At 30.4% G+C, this 26,670-nt stretch overlaps 2 protein-coding genes, 1 long non-coding RNA gene, 2 other non-coding genes and 1 pseudogene across 9 annotated transcripts; 3 read left to right on the top strand and 3 right to left on the bottom strand.

Annotated features, from left to right (window-relative positions):
• Nucleotides 1-2,573: 2,573 nt before the first annotated feature.
• On the top strand, nucleotides 2,574-6,714 carry LOC111306936 (Protein phosphatase 2C family protein). Of its 2 annotated transcripts, XM_022904975.2 has the most exons (5): nucleotides 2,805-3,689; nucleotides 4,378-4,748; nucleotides 5,477-5,713; nucleotides 6,268-6,360; nucleotides 6,429-6,714. In XM_022904975.2, the coding sequence occupies exons 1-5, from the start codon at nucleotides 3,365-3,367 to the stop codon at nucleotides 6,477-6,479; spliced, it is 1,077 nt and encodes a 358-aa protein (XP_022760710.1). In that variant the 5' UTR covers nucleotides 2,805-3,364; the 3' UTR covers nucleotides 6,480-6,714. The 2 variants fall into 2 exon arrangements, with proteins under 2 accessions (XP_022760709.1, XP_022760710.1); XM_022904974.2 differs by having other exon boundaries at nucleotides 2,574-3,689; nucleotides 6,268-6,714.
• Nucleotides 6,715-8,916: 2,202 nt separating this feature from the next.
• LOC111306937 (uncharacterized) lies at nucleotides 8,917-14,827 on the top strand. Of its 3 annotated transcripts, none has more exons than XR_016332066.1 (16): nucleotides 8,917-9,189; nucleotides 9,446-9,640; nucleotides 9,737-9,811; nucleotides 9,922-10,089; nucleotides 10,321-10,484; nucleotides 10,709-10,927; nucleotides 11,122-11,248; nucleotides 11,619-11,807; nucleotides 12,115-12,201; nucleotides 12,380-12,540; nucleotides 12,884-13,003; nucleotides 13,165-13,421; nucleotides 13,615-13,674; nucleotides 13,763-13,936; nucleotides 14,020-14,129; nucleotides 14,262-14,607. XR_016332066.1 is itself a non-coding variant. In XM_089751854.1 (16 exons), exons 1-16 carry the CDS (start codon nucleotides 8,986-8,988, stop codon nucleotides 14,428-14,430), a joined length of 2,448 nt encoding a protein of 815 aa, XP_089607980.1. In that variant the 5' UTR covers nucleotides 8,917-8,985; the 3' UTR covers nucleotides 14,431-14,827. The 3 variants fall into 3 exon arrangements, 2 of the variants coding, with proteins under 2 accessions (XP_089607980.1, XP_022760711.2); XM_089751854.1 differs by having other exon boundaries at nucleotides 13,165-13,390; nucleotides 14,262-14,827; XM_022904976.2 differs by having other exon boundaries at nucleotides 12,383-12,540; nucleotides 13,165-13,390; nucleotides 14,262-14,827.
• Nucleotides 14,828-15,556: 729 nt separating this feature from the next.
• Nucleotides 15,557-15,645, bottom strand: LOC149512717 (small nucleolar RNA snoR118). The gene has a single exon (XR_016332253.1). It is a non-coding gene; the product is annotated as a small nucleolar RNA snoR118 (small nucleolar RNA).
• A 94-nt stretch (nucleotides 15,646-15,739) lies between these two features.
• LOC149512718 (small nucleolar RNA R66) lies at nucleotides 15,740-15,817 on the bottom strand. The gene has a single exon (XR_016332251.1). It is a non-coding gene; the product is annotated as a small nucleolar RNA R66 (small nucleolar RNA).
• Nucleotides 15,818-20,117: 4,300 nt separating this feature from the next.
• Nucleotides 20,118-21,044, top strand: LOC111307529 (calcium-binding protein CP1 pseudogene; annotated as a pseudogene). Its single transcript, XR_016332135.1, has one exon. The product of XR_016332135.1 is annotated as a calcium-binding protein CP1 pseudogene (transcript).
• A 757-nt stretch (nucleotides 21,045-21,801) lies between these two features.
• LOC111307530 (uncharacterized) lies at nucleotides 21,802-24,092 on the bottom strand. The gene is made up of 2 exons (XR_016332152.1): nucleotides 22,386-24,092; nucleotides 21,802-22,212 (listed from the first exon to the last, which is right to left on the bottom strand). It is a non-coding gene; the product is annotated as an uncharacterized LOC111307530 (long non-coding RNA).
• Between the last annotated feature and the right edge of the window lie 2,578 nt (nucleotides 24,093-26,670).

The following is a 26,670-nucleotide window of genomic DNA, read 5'->3' on the forward strand; positions in this document are numbered from 1 at the left end:
TAAAAATATAAAAAATTTATATCATGATAAAATCTTAATTATTATATATAAAATTTATTATTACATATATTATATATGTAATAAAACTTAAAATACTTTTACTTAAATTATTTAACAAAAATACTAAATCAACCATTTACATATTAAATAAATAAAATTTTAAATAAATTACTTATTTATTCATTTGTCATTCACAAGTCACCTATTATGAATATTACTTATTATTAAAATATCATTACGGATAATATAATACAAATTTTTATTAAATAATTTTATATTTTTTATCAAAATACAAAAATATTATATTTCTTAAACTAAACAAAACTTATAAATCACATTTTTTTTTATATTACTTTTCCTTCAATTTTTTTTTTTAAATCTAAAAAGTTACGAATCAAATGTCGTTACCGCTATGTATTATAAAAAAAATAATAATGAAGTGGGTCTACTGGCCTAGAGTTGCTAGAGTCTTAGCCACTAGCCAGTGACCACCGTAACTTAACTTAAAACGTCAGAGAAAACGACCCTTCCCTATTAGGAATACAAGAAAAAAGGTAATCAGATCCGCATATTTTGATGCCTAGAATGTCATTAAGTTGGCCCCATTTGTCGCCTTGCGATGTTACCGCTTTGATGACTACGGGAACCCGGCGTCGTGTTCGGCTGTGCCTTAGCATAATATATTTGGCGGATACTGATTTTGGTTTGCAGTGCCCCTGATGCACATTGACAATTATAATGACAAATTTGACAAAATCCCATGTGTGAATTGATCCCACTAAAGAAACTATGGAGACAAAACTTTTTTGTTTGTTGAAAATAATTGAAAACGGACCATTGGCAGAGTCAATTTATGTTAATATCTTGTTTTTATGGCACGCAGGCAAATGCAGCACCAAAGAAGTGTTTCAGCCATCCACTTGTTCAAGAGCATTAAAGTTCTTATGCAAAATGAAAAGCCAAGTACAGGAAAATATGGATGTGATTAGAAGTGTAAATGAATAGAATTTTTGATAAATTATTTATGAAAATATTTGATTTTTGTTTATTTATTTTTATTTATTAAACTTAATAAATGATTTTAAATAATATTTTTATATTCATTTATTCAATAAATCAAATATAAAAAAATATATTTTGTTCGATTATATTCGTGAAAAATTTTGTTTAAAATTTATTTGTTTATTATTTGATTATTATTTATTTATAATAATATTAACAAAATTATAATTTTATCTTTTATTTTAATTTTATTTTAAAATTTGTTTATATTTGTTTGAATTTATTTATATATGTTTAAAATTTGTTTGTTTAAGTTTGTTTAGTTATGATTTGTTTATTGTTCATGGATACTTTTATTTATATATTTTTATAAATTTATTCGTTTAATATTCGTAAACGAATTAATTTAACTTAATTAAATCAAATATAAAAAATCTATTATTTAAATAAATCAAATACAAATTAATAAAATAATTTTTTTAATAAATATAAATACTTTTAAAAATAAATAAATAAATCATAAAAATATATTCATTTATTCATATTCAACTAAATTATTGTCGTAGGTGTGTTACAGGCACCTAGAACGAATTATCAACGCCCAAAATGAGAGGCACGTTTGAGATTTTGCATGGCCGAAAACGATAGTGTTTGATGTCTGACGTGAATAATAACATGGACCAAATTCCAGGGTCACAAATGCCATAAATGAGAGTGCTGGGTTCGTTTCTTGCTGTCACCAGACATCAAATGCCTCAAAAGTATCGTAAAAGAGGCCAATGACAACAGTAAAGGCAATGAAGGCCTCTTCAAATGGTGGTTCTTTTGCCTCTTTTCTCTGGCGGCAAACAGCTAGCAGAGATGTTGACATCTCCATCTCTCTGCATTTTAAAAATGTGTAAATACGATAAGACTCGGAAGGCTGAACCAAACTCTCAACAACCAAAATTTAGGCCTTTTACACAAGAAATTATTCCCCCAACACCAAATTACAGGTTGCTTTCTTTAAGACTTCCATTTTTTTTATGCGGTTGAAAATGGAATTCTGATTAGGGACCACCACGGCCATTGTGTCATCAAATGTTAACGCAAATTTAAAAAGATAAAGAAAAAAATCTTGTCTTGGAAGCAGAGTTGACAAAGCTCCAGATCAGGACGAATTTTTGTTCGTTAGTCATTTGACTCGATATTATAGATTAAATATTTAAATTAAATTAAATTTTATATTTAATTTAATTCAATTTGATTTTTATATATATATAAAATCGTAATTTATTTTATTGATTTTAAATTAATAAAATATTATTTTTTAATATAAATATAAAATTAAATAAATATAAATATAAATATATAATTAAATAATAATAAAAATATTATATATATATACTAGATCAACTCAAGGTGAATTTATCAAAACTCTAACCTTGATTTTTTTATCTAAAATTCGATTTAAAAAAAAAAATCCAGCATGATTGGATCAAGTTAGAAGTCCACGGTTTCGGGTTGGATTACCAACCCTAAGAAGCTTTTCGCTATAGAGCTATCACTCTATCACTTAAAAAACGCTTTTTGTCGCCAGCAGTAAAATCAAATTAACTTCTCAAACTGAAGGCTCTTTCTAAAGGAAACTTCGACTTAATGATCAAGTTTTCTTTCATTTTTAGAAATAAAACATGTTGATGTATGATTTGTAATCATTCATTCATAAACAGATTATAGTTTGATCATCATTGGAACATGAAAATGGAATTACTTTTGAGTAATAAAACTTATAAAAACAATCTCTAACCTTGAAATGAATCACGAGGCAAAGGGAAAGAAGAGGAAGAAACAAGACAACAAAAAACAAAATCGAAAGGAAACACACAAGAAAACAAGCTGTCTCTGGGATAAAGTGGAGGCATAGGGGGCATAGACACGAGCTACAACACACAAGAAAAGTTAAGTAAAATTTTCCTTTGTGTAATGTTTTGTATCCATTACCGATACAAAGAAAGACATTGAAAATAACACCCATCTCCTCGAAGAGAAACCACCCAAAACAACCGATCCCTTCCTTGTTCCTCTACCACCGAACACCCACCACCTTTCCCCCACGTTTTACCTCCCTCTAGCTTACGCCCCACCTCCAACCTCTTATCCTGCGCACCCCATTTGGCCCCGATCTCATATAATTCCAATCAATCATCACATCATTCTTGGATTCCTCGGTTTTTAGGACTGGGGAATTTAGGGTCTTAAATGAAAGCCGTCACTTTTTTGCTTAAAAGCTCATATCACGTCGTCAGATTGTAAAGGTTTTGGAATTGTACAGCAGTGTAGGATTTTGGGTTTTGGGTGTTTTTGTTACAAGAGATGTCTGATGCTCCAGGGATTGATGAATCTGCTCTCGCTCTGCTTTAAGCCATTTGGGCATGACGGGGAAAATCACGAGACAAACGGCATTCTTGGCGGCGGTAGTCGTGGCGGCTCAAGAGAAGGTAAAGACGGGTTGTTTTGGTTTCGGGATATAGGGAAATATGGTTCCGGGGACTTTTCGATGACCGTGGTCCAAGCAAACCAGGTGCTTGAGGATCAGAGCCAGATCGAGTCCGGCCAATTCGGCACTTTTGTTGGGATCTATGATGGACACGGCGGGCCCGAAGCTGCCCGTTACGTTTGCGATCACTTGTTCAAGCACTTTCGAGGTCCGTCACTTTCTTGGGGGTGTTTATAATAAATTCTAAAGCTTGTCCAACTCAAAATATTCTAACTTTGATTTGTTGATATTCAGGATTTTGCTTTTCGATTTGTTCATATTTGAACTGGTAAATGGGAACTATATGGTAGTAATTTTCATTCATTTTTTTTCCTTTTTAGTTTTTGAAAACGTGCAGTTTTTTATTGGGTACTTTTATTGAGTTTGAGAGCAGCAAAAAGCTATTTGGAAACTTTTTTGGTACTTTAATAAGTGTTTAGTAACTATTGAGTTATTTTCTTGTTCTTTGTGGCTAAAATTAGAGTGATTTCTGGCTTCAAAAACAGCCAGGTGTAAGGTGTTCTTTGGATACTTTTAGAACTAAATGTGAATGAAATGTCTGATCTTGAAGATAGGGAGCTGATTCTTTTGAAGTGCTTACCAAAAATAATTCTCTTGTCTGTCCCAAAACTATAAATCAGTCGACTGTAATAGTTTTGAGTTTTTGAGATCAATGGTTTATAGCGGGGCATTTTCTTGTCCGTTGTCACTTGCCTTTAATACAAAAGAATTCACCTTTATTGCCTTAGTTTCTTATTTGTGTTATGTTGTTTAACACCCTGTTTCTTGTTCTGGTTATGGGGTTAATTTCTAGAAAAGGAGTTGTGTTGGCATTCTTAGGCTTTGTGTTTATGCAGCAATAACAGCCGAGTCACAGGGAGTTGTGACTGCTGAGACCATTGAAAGAGCTTTTCGACAAACAGAAGAAGGGTTCACTGCCCTTGTGTCAGAGTTATGGAGTACTCAACCCAATATGGCAACAGTTGGGACATGCTGTCTGGTTGGAGTAATATATCAGCAAACACTTTTTATTGCAAATCTTGGTGATTCGCGCGCTGTTCTGGGCAAGAAAGTTGGCAACACAGGAGGAATAGCTGCTATGCAGTTGTCAACAGAACATAATGCAAATATTGAGGCTATCAGGCATGAACTTAAGGAATTACACCCAAATGATCCACAAATCGTTGTCCTCAAGCATGGAGTTTGGAAAGTAAAAGGCATCATTCAGGTTACATAAACACCCAAGTCTTGTATAACTTTCAAAATTCAGCATATTCAGGCATGCATAAATTCTTCAACTTTCATATTCTGTCTTTCTTTCTTTTTTGTTTGGGGGGAGGGGGATTATTCTTCCAATCATTGGCTCTGCTGAAAGCTTCATAATACTGCTTAGCTTGTAGGCTTATCCATGAAAACCAGCATGGAGATACTGGTCCTAGGTCCCACGGGATGAAGTGTATCATGTTCATTGTTCACATTCTAGGAAGTTAATCTATTTCCCTGTGGTCAAAGCATATGCCTCTACTTTTCAATGTCTTTATGCATGGTAATTGAAGAGTTAGGAAAACTACAATTATTATGTATACTATTGCCTCTGACGCCTACACCTGATTAATTAGTAGAATTCTTGGTCTCCTGTCTTAAATTCAAACAGAAGTGAGCTTTCCTATCCTTTTCCTGTAATAAGGCGTATTGGTTTCTGAATCAGCTAAAATCAATGAATTCTTATTCTTGATTGTTTGCATTTTCATGTAAATTTTTCAGAACTGATTAAATGTATTAGCATTATGCCTTGTTTCTCAATTTCATAACCTCCTTCATAAATTGTTAGCATTCTCATGTTAATCTTTCAGAACTGATTCGATGTATATGCATGATGCCTTGTTTCTTAATTTCATAACCTCCTTCATAAATTACCATGTCATGTAATAAATTTCATGATTGTATTTGATGCAGGTTTCTAGATCTATAGGTGACGTTTATATGAAACATGAGCGATATAACAAGGAACCAATTAACAGAAAATTCAGACTTCCTGAACCAATGAACATGCCTATATTGAGTGCCAATCCAACTATTATTTCTCTGACTTTCCACCCAAATGATTCTTTCCTTATATTTGCATCTGATGGTCTATGGGAACACTTGAGTAACGAAAAAGCTGTGGATATTGTCCACAGTCATCCACGTGCAGTAAGATTTTGTCCTTATTTCTATGTTTATTGAAGGCATAATTTCTTGCATTAAAGCTTTTGTGTTTTCAGGCCATTTGCTGTAGGCACTAGGTGACCTGCAAATTTCAAATTTTGATTAGGACTCTTCTTGATGTCCATTGCATTCCATGGTTGGTGTTGATACAAAATTTCAGTTGTCTGATCATTTTGCGACCAACCCCATTTCTGATTCTTCTGTTATTGATACAGAACTGCTTTTTCTTGGTCCTTGGTTGATAATTTGTCTGCCTTTTTGTGTTAGAATGTTACCCCTTGTATCCCCTCTTTTGGACTGAACAAAATATGCTGTTTTGGCTAATTTGAATTTCCATGTGATCATATTGATACTAAATATCTGTGTATCTTCAATTATAAGTTCGTCCATTTCCAAATTACATGCTTTTATTGAATTAGCTAAACTACTCTTTCCCGGCTACCATTCGCAAACTCAATTGCTTCTGTTTGAGTTTTATTAGGATATGAGAGATAATCAATGGTTTTTAAGATGTTGCTCATGAACCTCTACAAATGCAGGGGAGTGCCAAAAGACTTGTCGAGGCTGCCCTACAAGAAGCAGCCAGAAAACGAGAAATGAGATATTCGGATCTTCAGAAGATTGACAAGAAGGTTCGACGCCATTTTCACGATGATATAACTGTTATTGTGTTGTTCTTTAATCATGATCTTATTTCCAGAGGTGCTGTCCAAGACCCTCCAGTATCCAATCGAAGTGCACTAGAACATAGATAAGTCATAAACCAAATAGATTTCTGCTCTAAAAGGAGACATTTCATGATGCACTGAGGAGCTGTCCACCAATGGAGTTGATGCACTGCTCAGATACTGATACAGGGAGCACTTGTTTTAAAAGGATTCCAATTTGTAAAATGTTAAGAGTGTAACCAACAGTTAATGCAAATTCTATGTAATTCCTCGGTATAATCTTAATTCAATGCATGTTGTCTTTGCCTTAAGCATAAATTGGCTTTCAATGATCAAGTGAGTCAAGCTCAGTGACGACAATATAGTACTTCCTACGTCAAAAGTCAAAACATGCCATGCTACTTATTTGGTTGCAACGTGCAAATTGCAAGCAAAGATGTCGAGATTTGCTGCAATATTCTGCACAACTTGTGAACATCACTCGCATCTGTTTCATTATTTTACAAGGTTAAACAGGTCAACTGTCTGCAGGTCAACATGATTTTTGATGAAACACGTTTGGATTAACATATCTTGTCTAAATCCAAATACTGAAGATATCTTATATAATAATTAGCTTTCAACATATGAATGAATGTAATGTATTCTCATCATTGGATCAAACTGTTTTGTTACTCTCTCATTTTCTTTCATCATCTGTAATAGTAGTATAAAGTATTTTGATTCTTCACAAGGTTGAAGCATTAAAAATTGAGACTTTAAAGCCATTTGGGAGGTCAATCAATGTGGTTCCCATTTGAGTCCAATACCGTTCGAGCGAGGGCATTAGTACGATCCACAATGAGAGTAGTGATGGGTATAGGTTAGGTTAAGATGGGTTTTTATTCACTTCGTTTCGATAAAATATATATTCGATTTTGATATTAAAATATTATATTTGATTCATATATGTATAAAATTATAATTAATTTGAAATTAATTTAATATAATATTCATAAAATATTTTTAATAAAAATTATATTTTAATTATATATAAATATAATATTTTTATTAAATTAACATCTTAAATTAAAGTATTAAATAATATTTTATAAATATAATATTATAAATATAAAATTAAATAAATAATAAAAAATATTTTAATATCAATTTAGATTGAATGGTTTTATTTGAAACCCGATTTCGATTTGATCTTAATTTAAAAAAATATAACTAAAACCCGATTAAAATAGATTCTATAATATCATATCGGGTCGAAATATAACGAATGTGGATAGATTTGCCATCTTAGATGAAAGCCATTCATTGCATTTCGTTTGACAATTTGAGGACATGACATCGAGTTGAATCGCCTTCACAAGTGGCCCTTCAATTTCAAGTGCCCAATCCAATTATCAATAAAAGAAAGCCCATTACAATATCCATGGGCTGGTTGAAATTGAAAATCCATTCTGCACATGAAACAAGAGCCCATTACAGTATTGTTGGACAGCTGGTAAACATATCAACAAAAGCAGGGACCATTTTGGAAAATCAAAATCAATTCACTCTTCCGTGAGAGTGAAAAAAAAAATCAAAAAAATTAAAATCCAAGAAAACTAAAAATTAATTTAAAATTATAATATTTAATTTAATTCAGATCAATTTTTATTATTTAATTTAAATTAAGTTTAAATATTAAATATTTATATTAAATTCAGATTGAATTTCAAATTAAAAAAAATAAAAAATAAAAAAATTGAATAGAATTCAATTATATCTTTTTATTAATATTTATATATTTTAAATTTTTATAAAATAACAAACTATGTTGTATCTTCGTATATTTAAATATATTAAAATAATATATAAAAAATAAAAAACTTAAATTAAAAAATTTATTAAATCAAATTAAATGAATAAAATATCGTTTAATTCAATTTTTATAAAATTTTAATTTTAATTTAAATTACATTTTAAAATTTTATTTATTTTTTTAAAAAATCAAATCGAATTTTATTATATCTCATTTATTATCATTTTTTTAAATATAATCGATCGAATTTAAATTGATATAATATTAAATTTAAGCTTGAACATAATTCAAATTTTGAGATTTGAAATTTGACATGAATTTGATCAAAATTTATTTTTTTAATTTTAATTCGATTTAAAATAAAATTTAAATTATTTAAATTCGTTCGATTATATTTAATTAGTATATAAAAATAAATTTAATTTTTATATTCGATAAAAATTTGATTATTTTATTTAAATTTAAATTTAAATTTGAGATATTTTATTAATTAAAATAATTAAAATATAAAAATTTGATTAAATTTATAAACTATTTGAATCGAATATAAAAATATTCAAATTCGATTCGATTGATAAATCAAATTTAAATTTAATTCGTTAATAATTAAATCGAATTCGAATTTTATTTAAATGAAATTCGAATAATTTGTAATTATTAATATATAATTTATTTGTTACCGAAACCAAAAAAAAAAAAATACCATTCGCTTCTTCAGTCTTCACTAATCTGATCATGGCACTGAATAGTTTTATTTCACCAATTCTTCTCTCTTACCACTCTAATTTTAGCTAATGGAATCCAAATCAAGCTTTTCGTGCTTATTATCATGCGCGTTAATTCTCGTTGCACTGAGTGGACTCGCTACTCACTCCGAGTCTGATCAACAAGCATTCAAGCGAGACCCTGGTCACCCTCACTGGCACCACAGCGCCTTCCTCGATGTCCGCGACAGCGTTCGGTCCGATATTCGCCGCACGCTCCACACGCGTGCCGAGGTATCCTATTCAACTTTTTCGACACCAATTTTTTTCTCCAGAAATCGTTTCGTTGATTATTTTATAACGTTTTAAGTTACGAAAATTATAGCTTATAGGATTCGAAATGACTGAATTTGAGCTGCATATTTGATTCTTGTAAAATGTGATTCTAAATGTGAATTGCGTTCTAGAAATCTCTAGAAATTTGAAGTAGTGTTAAAATGTTAAGAGTTTTTCATATCTGGTTATGATTAGAAGAGGTTGTCTTGTGCAGGTTCCGTTTCAGGTTCCGCTCGAAGTGAATGTGGTGCTAATTGGTCTCAATGGAGATGGTGGCTATCGATACAAGGTGGATGCACAGAAATTGGAGGAGTTTCTAAGACTAAGCTTTCCCTCACATAGGTCTTCGTGTCTCGAGACTGGGGAGCCCCTTGATATAGAACATCATGTTGTCTATAACACGTTTCCTGTAATCTTTTTCGTTCATTATTTCACCTCAATAATTACTACTGGTTTAAGCTTCAGCTTGATATCTAAACTGAGTTGCTAATGTTTTGTACTCTAGGCAGGACAGCCTGAATTAATTGCGCTTGAGAAGGCACTGAAGGAGGCCATGCTTCCTGCTGGTTCTGCAAGAGAGGTTACTACATTACTTCATAATTTACTATTACTCTTGATTGTGAAAAGGAAAATTAAGTATATTGAATTTTTTAGAAATGAAGTTCTTAAGTTTCTTTTTTTACATCTTAGTCTGATTTTGGGAGAGAGGTGCCCCTATTTGAGGTGGATGCAACAGCTGTGGAGCCAATATTCCAAAAGCTATATTCACATTTATTTGATATGGATACTGGGGGATATTCTGCTAAAGAGACGGATAGACCTGTGCCAAGTGCCATATTTATTGTTAACTTTGACAAGGTATAGTCTAACTCTGATTTTCGAATTTCAATTCTGTGATTTATCTGTATGGAAGTTTGCTGATATTGATATTGCTTTTGATCCATCTCACATGTCTAGAACAGTAAAAACAAATTCTAGAAACCCAATGTTTCTGATTATTCTTAGTGACTTAGTTTTTTCTTTCATGGCTACATTGGTTTGAAAATTTCCTTTTTGATGCAATGGTGAATGATTCTGCCTCTTTCTTAGGTTAGAATGGATCCTAGGAATAAGGAGGTTGATCTTGATAGTTTGATGTATGGCAAACTTACCCCACTGACTGATGAAGATATGAAAAAACAAGAGGGAGACTACATTTATCGATATCGATACAATGGAGGAGGAGCATCTCAAGTTTGGCTGGGCTCTGGAAGGTCTGTTTTTAATTAAATTACTTTTTCAAAAGAAGTTTAACTTTTGAGTCCCTGATATATGGACTTATGAGTAAGAAATGCTAGGTAAAAAAATATTAAGAAGATATTTGATATCATAAAATTCCACTTCTAAATCAGCTGTGTAACCTCCCTCTTGTTTTTTTTTTTTTCCTTCTTTTTGGTTATCTCTTTCTCTGGGTCTCATTTCTGCCCCTGCTGTTCAGATTTGTTGTGATTGACCTCTCTGCTGGCCCTTGCACATATGGAAAGATTGAAACTGAAGAAGGAAGTGTCAGCCCTAGAACATTGCCAAAAATACGAAGTATGTTATTTCCAAGAGGTTTGATTTCTGTCAGTGATCATGCTACCCATGATAATTTCATGGGACATCTTGCTGCTTTGGTAGCAACCACAATTGAGCATGTTATAGCTCCAGATGTCAGGTAATTTTACACAATCTTCATTTAGTGATTAGTACATACATTTTTTGGTTCTTAAAGCATTAAAAATGGAAGCTTAGTTTGATTATGATTTACGATTCATGTTATTTGGCTTCCGTACCATACTAGCATTCTTATTTACTAGGTTTAGTGCCTTCTCTGTAGCCTGCTTATTTGTTTGTCCCTGATGAACTCAGGTTTGAAACTCTTGATCTGACCAAACGGTTGCTTATACCTATTATTGTTCTCCAAAACCATAACCGGTATAATATTATGGAAAAAGGTCATAATTACAGCATAGACATTGAAGCAATTGAAGCAGAGGTAAGTTACTTATCTGGAATGGCATCTTCATATCTGCTTATGCTTGTAAAGTTTGGTTTGAGCCCTTGATTCTTGTCTCATTATCTGGAATAATATCTAGATAAATTTTAGTGGATTATACAGTGGCGATAGCTGACACCCCGAGTAACTTTTAAAACATTCTGATTAAAAGCAAAGAACATTCATCCCAAATGTAACTCTGCAGTATTTGGTAATTGGATCAAACTTTTTTTTTTTATTTGCTTTGGGTACAACCAGATCAGGAATTGCTTGGGTTGATTTCTGGCTCTGCTGAAGACACTATAGTTGCTCATGAAGCTAAGATGTATGAGTTTCTAAAATGTTAATGTGGGTATTTTGTTTTCTTCAGGTGAAGAAGTTGGTTCATGATGACCAAGAAGTAGTAATTATTGGGGGGTCACATGCATTGCACCGTCATGAGAAGTTGGCTATTGCTGTGTCAAAAGCTATGCGTGGGCATTCCTTGCAAGAAACAAAGAAGGATGGACGCTTCCATGTTCATACCAAGACATATCTGGATGGTGCCATTCTTAAAGAAGTGGGTTTTCCTCTGTTTTTTTTTGCCATTCTTTAGCCCATTCCTATTCTAAGAGGATTACTTTCATTATGTTATACATAATCAATGTCCCTGGCCTTAATTTCTCACATATTTGTTTCTCACATATTTGTTGTTATCAGTGTGTTTTGGAGTAAGTTTTCTTTGGATAATGATGGATGATTATTTCTAGTTAATGTGCCTTTTATCCCAATGCTCACGTGTTCATATTATTGTTTGTTGTTTTCTTAGGATACTGAAGGATGGTTATATTTAATATGTGTGCTTTTTATTGGTGTGCTCATCACAGGAGATGGAACACTCTGCAGATGTGCTTGCTGCAGGTTTGCTTGAAATGGCTGACCCATCTCTTTCAAATAAGTTTTTCCTTCTTCAGGTCAGTTTATATTCACTTATTCTTTTTACTTCTTTGAATAAACTATAAATTAGGTCTAATTTTTTCGCATGTTAAACTTTCCTCTTGTATAGTTCTGAGGTTTAACACTCTCTCCACCTATGCTTATCTCTGTCTCTTTACCTTCCTTCTGTTGCCATAACTTAAATTTTATGTTCAGCAGCACTGGATGGATGAATCTGAGGGTTCAACTGATTCAGTTCTGAAGCATAAATCTCTATGGGCTGCTTACAAGTCAAAAATTGGCAAGGATAAGAAAACGAAAAAACAGAAGAAAAAAGGAGATCTACACCCAACTTATGGAACTCGAGTTATTCCTGTGTGAGTAGACCAACTTGTCTAGCATTTGTAGATGCCCAAGTCATTTGATAAGACATTTCTTTACAAGAAACACATATCATAGGGTTTTCTTTATCCTACTTGATGATTTTCTATTTTGTAGTTGATGCTCTGTTTATTTGGTTAAAATGGGGTTTGCAGCTTTTATGTGAGATTGAAAGTTTGAGAGTTCTCTTCTGGCGCTTAATGGAGTCTTTAAGAATTAAAATGCCATCTTAAGAGCCTCAGTTTTTTTGTTCTACATATTGAATTAGGAAGGCATGAATAATTAGTATAATGGATATAAGAGCTATTCATAAGAAACAAATCAGTTATTTTTCTGCAGCTTTGTGCTATCATTGGCTGATGTGGATCCTCAACTTATGATAGAGGATGAAAGCCTTGTTTGGACCAGCAATGATGTTGTCATAGTACTTGAGCACCAAAGTCAAAAAATACCTCTGAGGTGAGCAGAAATGTTGCCTCATGCCTTTTAAAAAAACCTTGCAATATAATTTTGAATTTGGAGCTATTCTAGATCTTTGACTTTGCTAGACTGAGGAGCTTTCTAACGCCTATATGCATTTTCCATTCTTTCCTTGCGCCTTACCCTGGCTTGTTGGCCAGTTATGTTTCTGAAACCGAGAGAAGGCATGCTATTCCATCACAGGCACAGCGCCACATTTTAGCAGGGCTTGCTTCTGCTGTGGGTGGGTTGAGTGCACCGTATGAAAAGGCTTCTCATATACATGAAAGGCCTGTTGTCAATTGGCTCTGGGCTGCTGGTTGTCACCCGTTTGGACCATTCTCAAATACATCTCAAATCAGTCAAATGCTTCAGGATGTTGCACTAGTAAGCCAATTTCATCGTGTTAAAATTCTTCGTGAGTATCACATATTGAGACAAAAGCCTACCGAGGCATTAAGATTGCACTTTGCAACTTGATGTTTATTCAGTTGAAGCAACATTTTTCAAAGTTTTCTTGCCTTGGATTTATAGTCTAGTAGGTATATATATGTTCTCAAGTAGATTCTAATGGAGAATAGCATCTGAAATATATTACATCTTGTTGGCAGAGAAACATGATTTATGCAAATGTAGATTCTGCTCTCAGAACCATTCGTGATACATCTGAGGTAATGTTATCTTCTTCTAGCCATTCCTTGTTTGTTTAGTTTTGCAATTTATAGTTTATATTTATTGAGTCTTTCCTATTTTCTTCAGACTGTCCAATCTTTTGCTGCTGAATATTTAAAGACCCCACTCGGTGAACCTGTGAAGGGAAAGAAGAACAAGTCAACTACTGAGCTATGGCTGGAGAAGTTTTACAAGAAAACAACAAACCTGCCTGAACCTTTCCCACATGAATTAGTTGAGCGATTGGAGAAGTACTTAGATGTAAGACACAACTAATCTTCTAACTGATCGAATCATTCAACTTGTCTGGTTTTAATTTGTTGCTCTTTTCCCGATTAAAACAGGACCTTGAGGAACAACTTGTCGATCTTTCTTCTTTGCTATATGACCACCAACTTAGAGAAGCTCATTTGAATAGTTCAGACATCCTTCAAAGCACCATGTTTACCCAGCAGTAAGTTAGCCTGCTGTACAGCTTTGAGAACCATAGGACTTTGTTCTTTCTTTATATTTAGGGGTTTAGCAAAATAAGTAACATTTGAGTAAGCATTTATCACTCTGTTCTGCTGCATCCTTGTTAATGCAGGTATGTCGACAATATTTTGGCCAATGAGAGGGAGAGAACGAGATGCTGTGATATTGAGTTCAAATATCCAGTGCACTCCTCACAAACTTTTGTCTATGGGGGAATTCTTCTTGCTGGGTTCTTCGTATATTTCATCGTTATTTTCTTTTCATCACCCCCTGGGCGCTGATAACAATTTCGAAGCGTACCTGGAAATTGCATAACATTTGAAGGCAAACTTGCTCTCATCTTTAGATATATTTCGGTGAGAGAAACAAAAGGAAAGAAAGAAGAAAGTTTTGTGAACCAGCGTTTCTTAGCTGCTATTATCACCACATAGTATAACATATAACTGATTCTTGCGAAAGTACTGTTTCTTTGGTTACCCTAAAGGCTTCATTTGGAAGTCTTTTATTACCGTGATTTCAAATGCACCCGAAGTCGCAATTCATCCACCAGGAATTATTAGTATACGAATTTAGGTATTTTGATTAGAAATTTATGGTAGTGAAGCCAATTGTACTTTATAACTGGTTATCCACAGATTTTTCTACATAATGATCAAAAGTCGGTGCGATTTAGTTTAATTACATTTGTGTATTTGAGTTAATTTATATTTTGTATTATATTTTATACAAAAATTTTATATTATAATTTTTTTATATGAAAATATATATTTTATATTTTATTAAATTTATATGTACCTATTATTAAATTTTTATATCGAGGTTTAGAATTGATACTACTTTCAAGTAAACAAAATTTGTAGGGAAACAAAAACGATAATAACAGTAGACTTCGTCTTGATATCTCCCCAAAAATTTGTTTCGCGAAGGAAAATATGAATAAAAATATGAATAACTATTGCATCCTGTTCCATATGTTGAGAGACTCGAACTTGACCAAAATATGAATATCTGCTGCTTCTCCAATTATGTTCCATGTGTTGAGAAACTTGGACTAAACAATTTTACTTCTTGATGCTTGTTTAGATTTGTATTTGATTAAATCATGAAAAGAAAATCCATTGATGATCATATAGATTTGTTCTTGATTAAATCATTAAAGAAAATACAATGCCTCTAGAAGTTTTAACTTTGTAAAACACCCTGCCGACAGAGGCCGGAAGGAGAAGTTGTGCTATGGAGTCCTTGGAGATGGATCAAGTCAAGGTCCGTCTTCAGAGCTGCTCTACTCCTAGGCTTTCGGCAGAATTACCTCTGCATTTTTTTTTTTAATCTTTAATGAAAGTCATTCAGCCTGACAACACACAACAGGATTACAAATAATGGGACAGAAACTCTGAAAGGGCTAAAGTATCAGACAAGCTTTCTAGGCTGCAATTTCCATCAAATTAACCAGTTCAATGAACTGATCAGAGCCCAGTGCATATTTCATCATCTACATTAGCATACATCTATGATTTTATAAAATCAAGACATCTCCAACTACAATCTAAAACAAAAAAAAGAAAAACCAGAAATTTATTTGCAAAAGGGTTCCTCAGTAATTTTGCTTATAGTTGTCATCAAACAAAACAAATGATCAGGTCTCAAAGATTCCATGCCATCATTGGAGCCCCTAAAGTCGTAATGTTTGCTTAAAAATAGAAGTGAAAACCTTAAAACTGAAAAAAGTTTTCAAAAGAACATTTTTTTTTAGGATGTTTTACAGAAGATTCATAAGAACTGGGGTATAGCTAAAAGGATTTAGCAGGATCTTATTCACTGTGCCTGGTAACAAAGAATGAAGGCAAAGTGACTCAACTTTCCTGCAAATAATCTATGCCTCTTTCTTTGAAAATAATTTGATGGGTAAAACACCCTGAAACTATGATTATCAGATTAAAGGGACCCCATCAAGAGGCACGTTTTTGAATCCATCTTTCATAGAAAACTTTGAAGCGAATATTATGAAGAAGAAGAAGAAAAGAAAACCATGCTGATTATTATAGCAGGAAACAGAGAGGATACGAATATATAGTAGGAAACTGGAATTAGGGTTTTTGAAGGAGAGGGTTGAAGGGACTTGAGTTACCCAAAACCCTCATATTTCCTACAGTATGACTATTGACCCAAACTAAAGCCCTTTTGGAAGGCCCAGCCTTGCTCCATGAAAGAAAACAAATGGACCAAAACTAAATCAGCCCACCTTTTAAATTTATCAATATCAATCCCATTTAACCCGCCCCGTTTCTTTTTAATTCGTAATTTACTCTTAAACCTTTCAATCTTATTATTTATTTGACTGAAGAAGATATTACGCACATAAATTTTTTTAAATTCATAATTTTCAAATATCAATTCTAATGATATGTCAATTGATTTAAGAGATAATCAGTGGCTCATTTTATTTTATTTTTTTAAATACAATACTAAATTTTTGTTTGCTTAAGAAAATAACCCATGCTTCGCATCCGAGCATTTTGCTAAGTAATTGGTGTATGATTTGTTGCTCATTGTGTACAGTTTAAAATTCAAATCTCGCTTCCTCAAATCAAAAGGAAAATAACCTATGTTTCGTAATGCTTGACATCATATGTGGTTTTATAACCAAATGTCTTTAAATGAGTTTTTTGTTGTGTGATGTATTTATAAGTATATGTATTATTAATTAGAATAATTAAATATTTTAATTTACATATCATTTGATTTTCTATGTTATTTTTATTATTTTTACAAAAAAAATTTATACAAACAATTTAGATTAAAAAAGACTATCGCATTTTAAAGTCAAAGCATACCAATTTTAAGAAAAATTTACAGTTCATTCGTAAAAAAAATTATTGACAACAAAAATTAAATTTAAACTTATCAAATAAAATATTCGATTTATATCAACTCAATCCTATTTATTACTTAAAAAAAAGGTTTGAAAGCAAATTTTAAGTGCAATCTTGATAGGAAACAGGGAATCATCTTTTCAAAGATCACTTAAAATGACTTGAATGAAGGAAAACTTATTAAATGCATTCAAGAATCAAATACCTAATTGGATGCCTTATGTTTCCACTTCCTAATTTCCCAATTGAGTGGAAAATAATGGAGAACCCAAGTTTGCTTGTAGGAAAATAGCCTTTCTTTGATTGGATTATGGAGAATCACATTTCAACTGCTTCATATACCATTTTAGATTCAAACCCAAAATCATCAAATTCTTTGATGGCGGACCTAATTAACCTACTTGCCGACATTGCAATAGAGTTGATAATGGTCAGTGACCACAAAATGTTGGCAGAATATGAACTTAACAGTTGATTCCATAATAGAGCAAAGCCTCTTTGCCCAACTATTGGTCAAAATTATTGAATAGATTGATCATGCAGATTCCTTTTGTTAGCCATAATAAGCCATCCAATTCCCAATTACCAAGCAGATTCCCGGCAAGGGTCCCAGAAGCATTCCTCAGTCAAGTCATTTTTGCAGGGAATTGTAGACAAATTGGTTACCAAAGAACTCCGCTTATCATTCTTCTCTTTTCTCTTTTAGTCCCCAAAATATTTTTAACAAAAAAAATTATTTTTGTTTTCCACAAACTTGAGAAGTCTTACAGTTTAAGAGTGTTTATAATTCGGTTTTAACCGAATTAACTGACCGAATCGATTTAATTCGATTAATCGATCAATCATCCAATTAATTTCGATCTATTATAAAAAAAATTTTAAAAAAAAATTTGATTTTCGATTAATTCTAGTCGAAAGCCGAATTAACTGAAAGTTTATTCGAAATATTATAAAACTTATATATAAAATTAAAAATATATGAATTTGTTCTTTTCATTTCAAGTTATTAGAGTTTTTAATTTAATATTTTGGTGTTTGAATATTTTTATTAGATGATTTTATTTAATTTATTTCACATATAAAAAAATAATTTAAAATATAATTTAATTTAATGTATTTTATTATTCGGTTAATCAAAAAAATTAATCGAACCAAATGAAATAATTTTGGTATATTAATTTTTAAAATTAAGAAATTCAATTCGATTAATTTAATTTTAAATAATTCAATTCAAAATTAATTAAACCGAATGAACACTTCTATTAATATTTTTATTTATATAAATTGATTGAATCGATAAAAATAAAATATATCATTTATAAAACTTAAATTTCATTCTCGTTATCAGCAATCTCTTTTATTAAGTAATTTATAAATCTAACGTAATTACCTACAACATGTCAAAAATAAAATAGCGTTTCCTCACTTAAAATTTTTTTAATAATAAAAGATCTCAATGTTTGAAAAAAAAGGATATTTTATTAAACGAAACTTAATTGAGATAAGCAAGGTATAATAAATTAATTAATAGACTTCTTCTATTCGACACCAAAATTTAAAGAATCAACTGATTTATTCATTATGAATATAAATAAAAGAATAAAACGTTACATAGACATAAAAAAAAATGTAACTTATTGGTTAAAACAAAAACAAAAACTTTTGACTGTGGGTAATTCAAAATTTGACGGTCTATTTTATTATATGCTATAGCTATTTATGTTTGGAGAGCAAGAATTTTACATATTTGCACACGTTTGTATTATATAAAATAAAACTTATTAGATTCCTTGATAGGCAAGCTTTCAACATGGCTAGCTTGAACATGAAGAATTATATTAAATCTCTTTCCTTTTCTTAGTATTGATATTAAGGAATGTGGGAATTCAAATAAATATTGAAAACACCCACAATTGTATTAAAAAAAAATCCTATAATTTTGATAGTAGCTTTTTTTATTTGCAAATAATTGTATAATTTATTAATATTAGTTTCAATGATTAATATTCAACCCCACCAGCCTCAATTTTTTTTTTTTGCAATTAAAAAAAAAAACTATAATTTTCATGACTCTTTTGCATTTGCACCTCGAAACTCTAATGATAAAAATATTTAGACATGATAAAAATATTTATACATGATAATTTATGTCATTGTATTATATTTTATGTTAAATACGATTTTAAATATGACATGATCAAATATAATATGAATAATTTTGATACAAATATTTAAATGATACGAATAATCAAAATACGAATATAATAAATTTATTATACGTGTTACATATGATATGATACGATTAACATATTTTAATTCGTTTTAGGAATGAGTAACACAATACGATATGATTAATACAATTAAATACTATTAACATTAAAATATCTAATCAATAATTTAATATTTAATCAAAATGATAATATAATAAAAAAATTGAAGCACGATTATATGCAAGTTATAAATGTATAATTTATACATGTTGATATAATAACATAATTAATTAATTAATAATATCTTAAACGTATAACATAGGTAAGATATAAAACACAACAAATACGACATCATGTTTTAAATGTATCAATATGATTAAGACATGAAATATAATTATAAAAAACATAAATACAATTTATTATATGTAATTTTTTTGGTAAGAAAAAATTTAGAAGTAGATAGACTACTCAATCTCTCATGTCGGAGCAAGATATATCGTATCTGATAATCTAAGACAGGTGACTACAAATCGTGCATTTGAAATGATTCCAACAAATAATCATCGACAGAACTCGAACCTAAAACTTTTTTGTCAAGAAAAATGAAGATAACCGATTAAATCAATTGCTTATTGATATTATATGTAATTTTTGTATCATATTATTATATCTTATTTAAATTATAAGGTGTAGCATAGACAATAGTCCCATGTGAGCTCTGACCATTACACAACAAAACCTACCGGTCAAAGTGAATCAAATTATCAAAATCAGAAAAAAAAAAAAAAAGTAACCTCAATTCTCGACCGTCCGATTTCTCATGACGTCACTCCATACGTATCCCCAACCAGTGTTTTATATTTTTGAGAGTCTCCAATTTTACGGGGTCCTACTCTCACCTCCCTCCATAAATATAAACCAAACGCTCCCCAAAATTTTCCCTCAAACCGATGTTCGTATTCTTTGTTTTCGGTCGAAATCGTCAGTTGCTCCTGCAAACCATGTGCCCATCCGACAGGAACTCAAGTCGGCTGGAGAAGAACAGCCCAGGGTCGGGTTTCAGGTCGGCGTTCGAGGTTCTCGACGCGGATCGTGATGGGAAGATTAGTAGAGAAGATTTGAGGACATTTTACGCTGGGTTTTCTAATGGTTTTGATGATGACGAAATGATTGGGACCATGATTTCTTTGGCGGATTCGAATAGGGATGGGTTCGTTGAATACGAGGAGTTCGAGCGGGTTTTGGGAGGGTCAAAAGCAAAAGCTTCAGGTTTTGGGGCGATGGAAGATGCTTTTAAGGTTATGGACAAGGATGGAGATGGAAGGTTGAGCCATGACGACTTGAAAAGTTACATGAACTGGGCTGGGTTTCCTGCTTCGGATGAAGATATTAAAGCTATGATCAGCTTGGGTGGTGGTGATGAAAAAGAAGGTGTCTCTTTTGATGGCTTGCTTAAGATTTTGGCTGTTGATTTTTCTGGGTAATTAAGTTTCAATCTTGAGTTGACATTTTTCCTTTTTGTTTTGGTTGAAATGATGGATCAAATCAAAATATCAATAATTGGTGAAAACAATGGAGTTTTCTAGCTCATCTTTCCCTTATGTAAGTCATTTCCATATTGCAAAATTTATTGTAGGACATTTTAAAAACAAAATGATTTGTTTTGCTTGGAAACCATAATTCCCTAATCTTCAACTAGTCTTTTTCTTTTAGGTAATTTTTTATAGGGGTGATCATTTTAAAATGTTGTAAGTTTATACATTATGATTAGATAATTATATTTAATGAATACTTTAAGATTTTATTTGCTTATGATTTTGGATCATCGAAAATAATTATATAACTATCATAGAGAATGATAACATTAAACTTTTATTCTTTGGAAAAAATTATTTAAAATTAATAATAATTAATATTACTTATTTAATATATAAATTAAATTTTTTTAAAAATTATAATTATTTTATATTATAAAATTTTTTATATTTTTAAATTAATATTCATCGTAAAAATTTCAAAAATAATTTATATATTTTTTAATATTTATATAATATAATTTTTTTAATTTTCTTTTGTTATAAATTTAATAGATGAGTTTTATTTTTTAATTTAAATATGTTTTATATAATTTATGTTATAAAAATTAATTTAGTATTATTGTTTATTTCTATAATTACATTATCATGAAAATCTTACACAAAGATAACAAATGTTACATTATTTGTTTCTTCTTCCTGCTGATTTTTGTGGCATGTGAACGAGAATCCAGAAAGAAAAAAAAATAGTATATAGTAAATATATCACAGCAAGGTTAATAGTCCATATAATCATAATTATTGGGGAACAAATAAAAGGAATCTTTTTAAGACACTTGACAAAAAAATCTTTTCCACGTTTTAGCAACTAGCATTATCGTTTTTGTCGATTCGTTTAATTAATTAATTTTTTGATTGTCCCACGACTGAGCTATAAATACTATTACCAGTAATTAAAACAAATCTTTTATGACCTATCTAACACTTTAAAACATGATATAATAATATAAATAAAATATATAAAATTAATACGATTTAAATTTTTAATGATAATTATATATTAATTTAACAAAATAAAAAAAATACATGTTATATTTTTAGATTAACACAAATTATAACATATAATTTTTATATAAAATATAATATAAATATATAAAATTTAATATTTTATATAATACAAATATATAAATCACCATCTTTGCCCAACTCTTTCCATTCACCTAAGCAAAGAACTTGTTCGATAGCCTTGAGGCTTGGCTTCCGACCACAAGAATTCTTGAGGCTTGAACTTTCCCACAAACATTACAACCTGGACTTAAGGTCCACAAAGGACATGGGCCTAGGAGCCCCCAATCTCCATAAGCACGATGCATAGTACAAAAACATTCTACCATCCGAGATACACAAAATCTAAATGCATGTTGACAGGGAAGCAAAGTCCTCAGCTACATAAATTTCAAATACTCCAGATCAGTGATCACAATAAAATGTTCTAAGTTTCAACATATGTTTACTAGTCACACACAAAACAGTGGCTAGCAAGTACCCAGGAATATATTTCAGGATCCATAGAAAATTTTGTATTTACAATTTACGAAAGTTAGATGATCATCAATACCTGATGAGAAGAGCAGTTTGATTTTCATACCATCTTCCGATTGCTACACATAGACTCTCAAACTGAACTGATATTTCCACTCATCAGTTCCTCTTGAAAGGATTTGTAACGCAAAATGCATAGATCACCACGCTCCATTTGCAAGTGATCACCAGGTGTGGTTTTACTCATTCTAAGAATAGATGCTACAAACAAGTGAGAATAGCAAATTGCCTGCCGTCAAAGCCTGCAGATTGCCTGCTAACATCAGGGCAACAACAAATGTATCTAATTGTGGCTCTGGAACTGAAAATCGATGAAAATCAGCTTGTAAACATCAAAATGAACAAGTTCCAATATTTCTCCAAAAACAACAAGTTGCAATGTAATGGGCCTGAGAAAAATACAGTTCATACATGAACTTGAATGCTTTCCTGTTCTTTTTATTCGAATCATGTGCTACTTGAAAGTTCAGAGCACATACGCACATGCACAGCAAAGTGATGCATTAACATCAAAGAGTGAAAGTTGGGGAAAAAGATTATTAGAAATACCCATATCATCTTATTCACTTATAATGGATTGCTTTAACGGAGACTGATAGATTGATGCAATGAGAGGATTATAATTGATTAATTTTCAATTTTAACCTCAAAATCAGTGCAAACAACTATTCAATTAAGATTTAAAATTACTTCCCTTTCAACAATTTGGACTTTGAATTTTTTAAAAAAAATTCAATTCCTGATAAAAAAATATTAAGATTATGATATTCCAGTTAATAATTTAAAGAGAAACACAATTAAACATATATCCCAATGGAAGCTTAAAATCGAGTAATTACATTTTTAACATTTTATAGATCATCTAATTCCAATCAAAATTTATTAATTTGGTATATCAATTTTTAAATTTAAATTTTTTATTTTTATATGTTATTTTAATTTAATATTTAATATATTTAAATAGATTTAAATTAAAAAATAATTCTTTTTATTTTATAAAAATTTAAAAAATATAAAATTAATAAAAATATAAAATTAGAGATTTATTTTTTATTCAAAATTCAATTTAAATTAATATACATTTAATATTTAAAATTAACTCAAATAAAAAAAATTAATCCGAATAAAATAAACTAAGATTTCAAATGAATTTTCAATTTTCAAAATATTTTTCTTACTCCTAACTAAAGCCTCCTCGAAAAGAAAGATCTGAAGAGCCGCTTTCTTGTTAAGACACGCTCTTTTTGAGAGATCCACATCGGTCAATAAAATCAACGTCTCGTAATCATCGATCTGCTCCGTTCACCACTCTCCTCGTCTCCCGCACCCGACGCCATCCGATCTCTCTTTCTGTTTCTCTCTCTACGTTTCTGAATCAATTTATAAATGACTACTTAAAACAGGGAAATTTTGGCAAAAAAATGAAAAATCGAATTGGCGGCTAAAGCAAAAAAAAAAAAATGATCGGGTGTTTTCAAGAGGAGACAAATCACGAGTTTGTGCGTGAATCTAACACCATTGGATGACCTGATTAAAAAATAGGCGGCTCCGAAGGCGTCTGATTCACGCATAAACTGGAGATGTGTCCCATCTACTAATAACCAAAGGAGAACAGAAGTGAAAAGAATTCGAAATTTGAAAATGTTGAAAGAGCTAATTTGGGAAGGGTTTGCCTTTGCCTTTTATAGAAGGGAAATGGTCAGATGCTACGTACGAAATTACATGCGGTACACCGTACACGTTGATAAAGCTCCTTCCTTTATGGATTAATGACATGTGTCTGTTGATATATTGGGTTAATGACATGTGTCCAATTAATTTTTATGGTCAATATTAAAGCACGTGTCTGTTTGATATTTCTTTCTTTTTTAATAAGTGACGTGTTCTGTTAAAATAATAATAATAATAATTTTTTTATATCATCTAATATAAAATATAATATAATTATACGATATATATAATATGAAATAAAAATAAATATGATATAATTTAAAATTTTAATAATTATTATATATGTATCTAAAAAATAAAAAATATATTTTTATATAATTATAAAATATGATATAAATACATAAATTTAATATTTTATATAATATAAATACATAAATTATTATTATTTTTTTCATTCAAAACAAAATACAATGATTAATGAAAATCATGGTTTTTTTTTTCTCTCCTCTTTTACCGAAAAATTGACTAGCAATAAATATGCATATAGAAGAGATTTTTTTTTTATGGAGATGAATATTAAGATTCCAGTTAGTTGATGATTTTATTATTTATTATTTTTCATGCTTTTTTTAAAAATTGTTTATATTGCTTTTTCCAAAAATATATAAAAACTGTACCGAACTTTTTTTTTGAAATAAAACTATACCAAACTTAAATTAATCAAATTTAGAATAATGAGTATTTGAAAAAAGAAAATAATATTATATTTTAAATAAAGTGTTTAATTGCAGTATACGTTTGCTTTTGATTTATGTTTTTCTTGGGCTTTAAGTTGAACCATTAGGACGAAACCTTTCGGCGGAAGAAATGGACTATGAATTTGCCCAACATTTTCTTATGACTTTTGGGCCATAACTTTTAAGCCATTGACAAACGACAACACAATCGTAGAACCTTGAAAAATTGTACAAGAAAAAAACTATAAATATTAATATTTAAATCTTAAATATGTTGAATATTATGTATTTAAAAATGGTTGTATAAATTAATTTAATTAAATCTCGCATTGAAGTAAAAATATTATCACCTCTTTACTTTTTAGTTTAGTTAGTAATTATTAGGAATGTCTACTAATTAATGAATAACTTAGAGTATGTGTTTACTGAAATCTTATTCATAAAAATAATGAGATTTTATAATAACATTAATCTTATTGTAGAATTAATATCTTGATTTCTTAAAAAAAAAAAAACTAGATATGAATGATACTTTAAAAGTAAAATTTGTGAATCTTTAAACGATGTTCAAACACATTGATTTTATTTGTTTTTAAAATTAATATTTTAAATTGATTATTATTTATGAATTGAAAAATAATTAAGATCATTCATTCATGATTCTACTAGGATCGTTCCACTAAAATAAAATAAAAATGTAATTATTAAACAAAACTAATTTCAAACTCTGCATTGTGTATGATAAGTGTGCATATGTATATATATATATATTTATTCATTTCTTCCATTTACTATAATTTATATAGTATCTATATAGTATATGCAGTATTTATAATGATATTTAAAAAAAAAAATTGAAGAATTTATAAGCAACTCCTAAACAAATAAGAGTTACAAGTATATATACAAATTAAATAGAGATATATACACATGCAATGATGCAAACACGCACAATTAGTATATAATTAAGCATGTACTTATATATGTATACACATAAAATTCGCATTTCACGAGACTAATAATCTAAGTCAAAATAAGTTGTAATAGACTAGGCACGGCACTTTGGGGTTGAATTTAGGATGCTTTCTATAATTACTTATTAGATTCACACTAACTATTATTATGCGTTGCTGCCCCCAAATGAGAGTTAATCCACTTCCTAATGGGATATATATAAAGCTATGTTTATCATTGGTTTATATTGGTAGGCATAGCTAGGTTTGAGGAAAATGGGCGTGAAAGAATATTTGAGAGATTGGGAAAGAGAGGGTAAGTGGTTGAATGGGGAGAAAGCTTTGTGGCAAACAATCAGCAAGAAAGAAGCAAAAGTTTAGTTCAATTGAATTATGTAATTACTTTAATAGGTGCCATCCAACTTTTATAATAAAAGACAACTAACGAAAAAGTTAGTATAGTCATAATCAAACATATATGCTTGCTAACATTTTTAAAGTCTTTTATGCTGTTTTATTATTCTCAAGTGAGTTTTCGATTTGGAATATTTTGGTTTTGAAACCAAATAGAAAAATTTTCACTCACCAAACCAAAAGAAGCGGTTTGATTTTCAACTTAATCAAAGAACAAATAATGTTCAGCCCTTGAATTCTCATTGTTTGGATTTGATTTCTTTTAATTACAACTTGTGAGAAAGTGTAGTTATTATATAAAATGCCTGTATAAATTTGAAGAGTGCATAAGGGATCCATGAATTTCAAATTCACTAACAGTACTTAGACAATAAAAATCATATTACAAAAAAAATTGATAATAATCTATAGCCAAACGCATTTATACGGCAAACTGTAGTTAGGGTTTTTGTCTGCTGTGACTGTGTCCAAGAAAAAGGTTTGCCGACTAATCCAAATATAGGAAACTCCATTTTAGCTAGCAAAA

Source organism: Durio zibethinus, chromosome 22 (genome assembly GCF_047325235.1).
Source record: "Durio zibethinus cultivar Kanyao isolate XHJ-2024 chromosome 22, ASM4732523v1, whole genome shotgun sequence".
Taxonomy (NCBI): Eukaryota; Viridiplantae; Streptophyta; class Magnoliopsida; order Malvales; family Malvaceae; genus Durio; species Durio zibethinus.

Excerpts from the sequence above, each read along its gene's own strand:
- LOC111306937 (XM_089751854.1), top strand. The coding sequence starts at position 8,986 with ATGGAATCCAAATCAAGCTTTTCGTGCTTATTATCATGCGCGTTAATT. Across the intron at positions 12,202-12,379 it reads ATAAGTTTTTCCTTCTTCAG|CAGCACTGGATGGATGAATC; the intron begins GTCAGTTTATAT and ends TTTTATGTTCAG. Across the intron at positions 14,130-14,261 it reads AGCACCATGTTTACCCAGCA|GTATGTCGACAATATTTTGG; the intron begins GTAAGTTAGCCT and ends TTGTTAATGCAG.
- LOC111306936 (XM_022904974.2), top strand. The coding sequence starts at position 3,365 with ATGCTCCAGGGATTGATGAATCTGCTCTCGCTCTGCTTTAAGCCATTT. Across the intron at positions 3,690-4,377 it reads CTTGTTCAAGCACTTTCGAG|CAATAACAGCCGAGTCACAG; the intron begins GTCCGTCACTTT and ends GTGTTTATGCAG. Across the intron at positions 5,714-6,267 it reads TCCACAGTCATCCACGTGCA|GGGAGTGCCAAAAGACTTGT; the intron begins GTAAGATTTTGT and ends CTACAAATGCAG.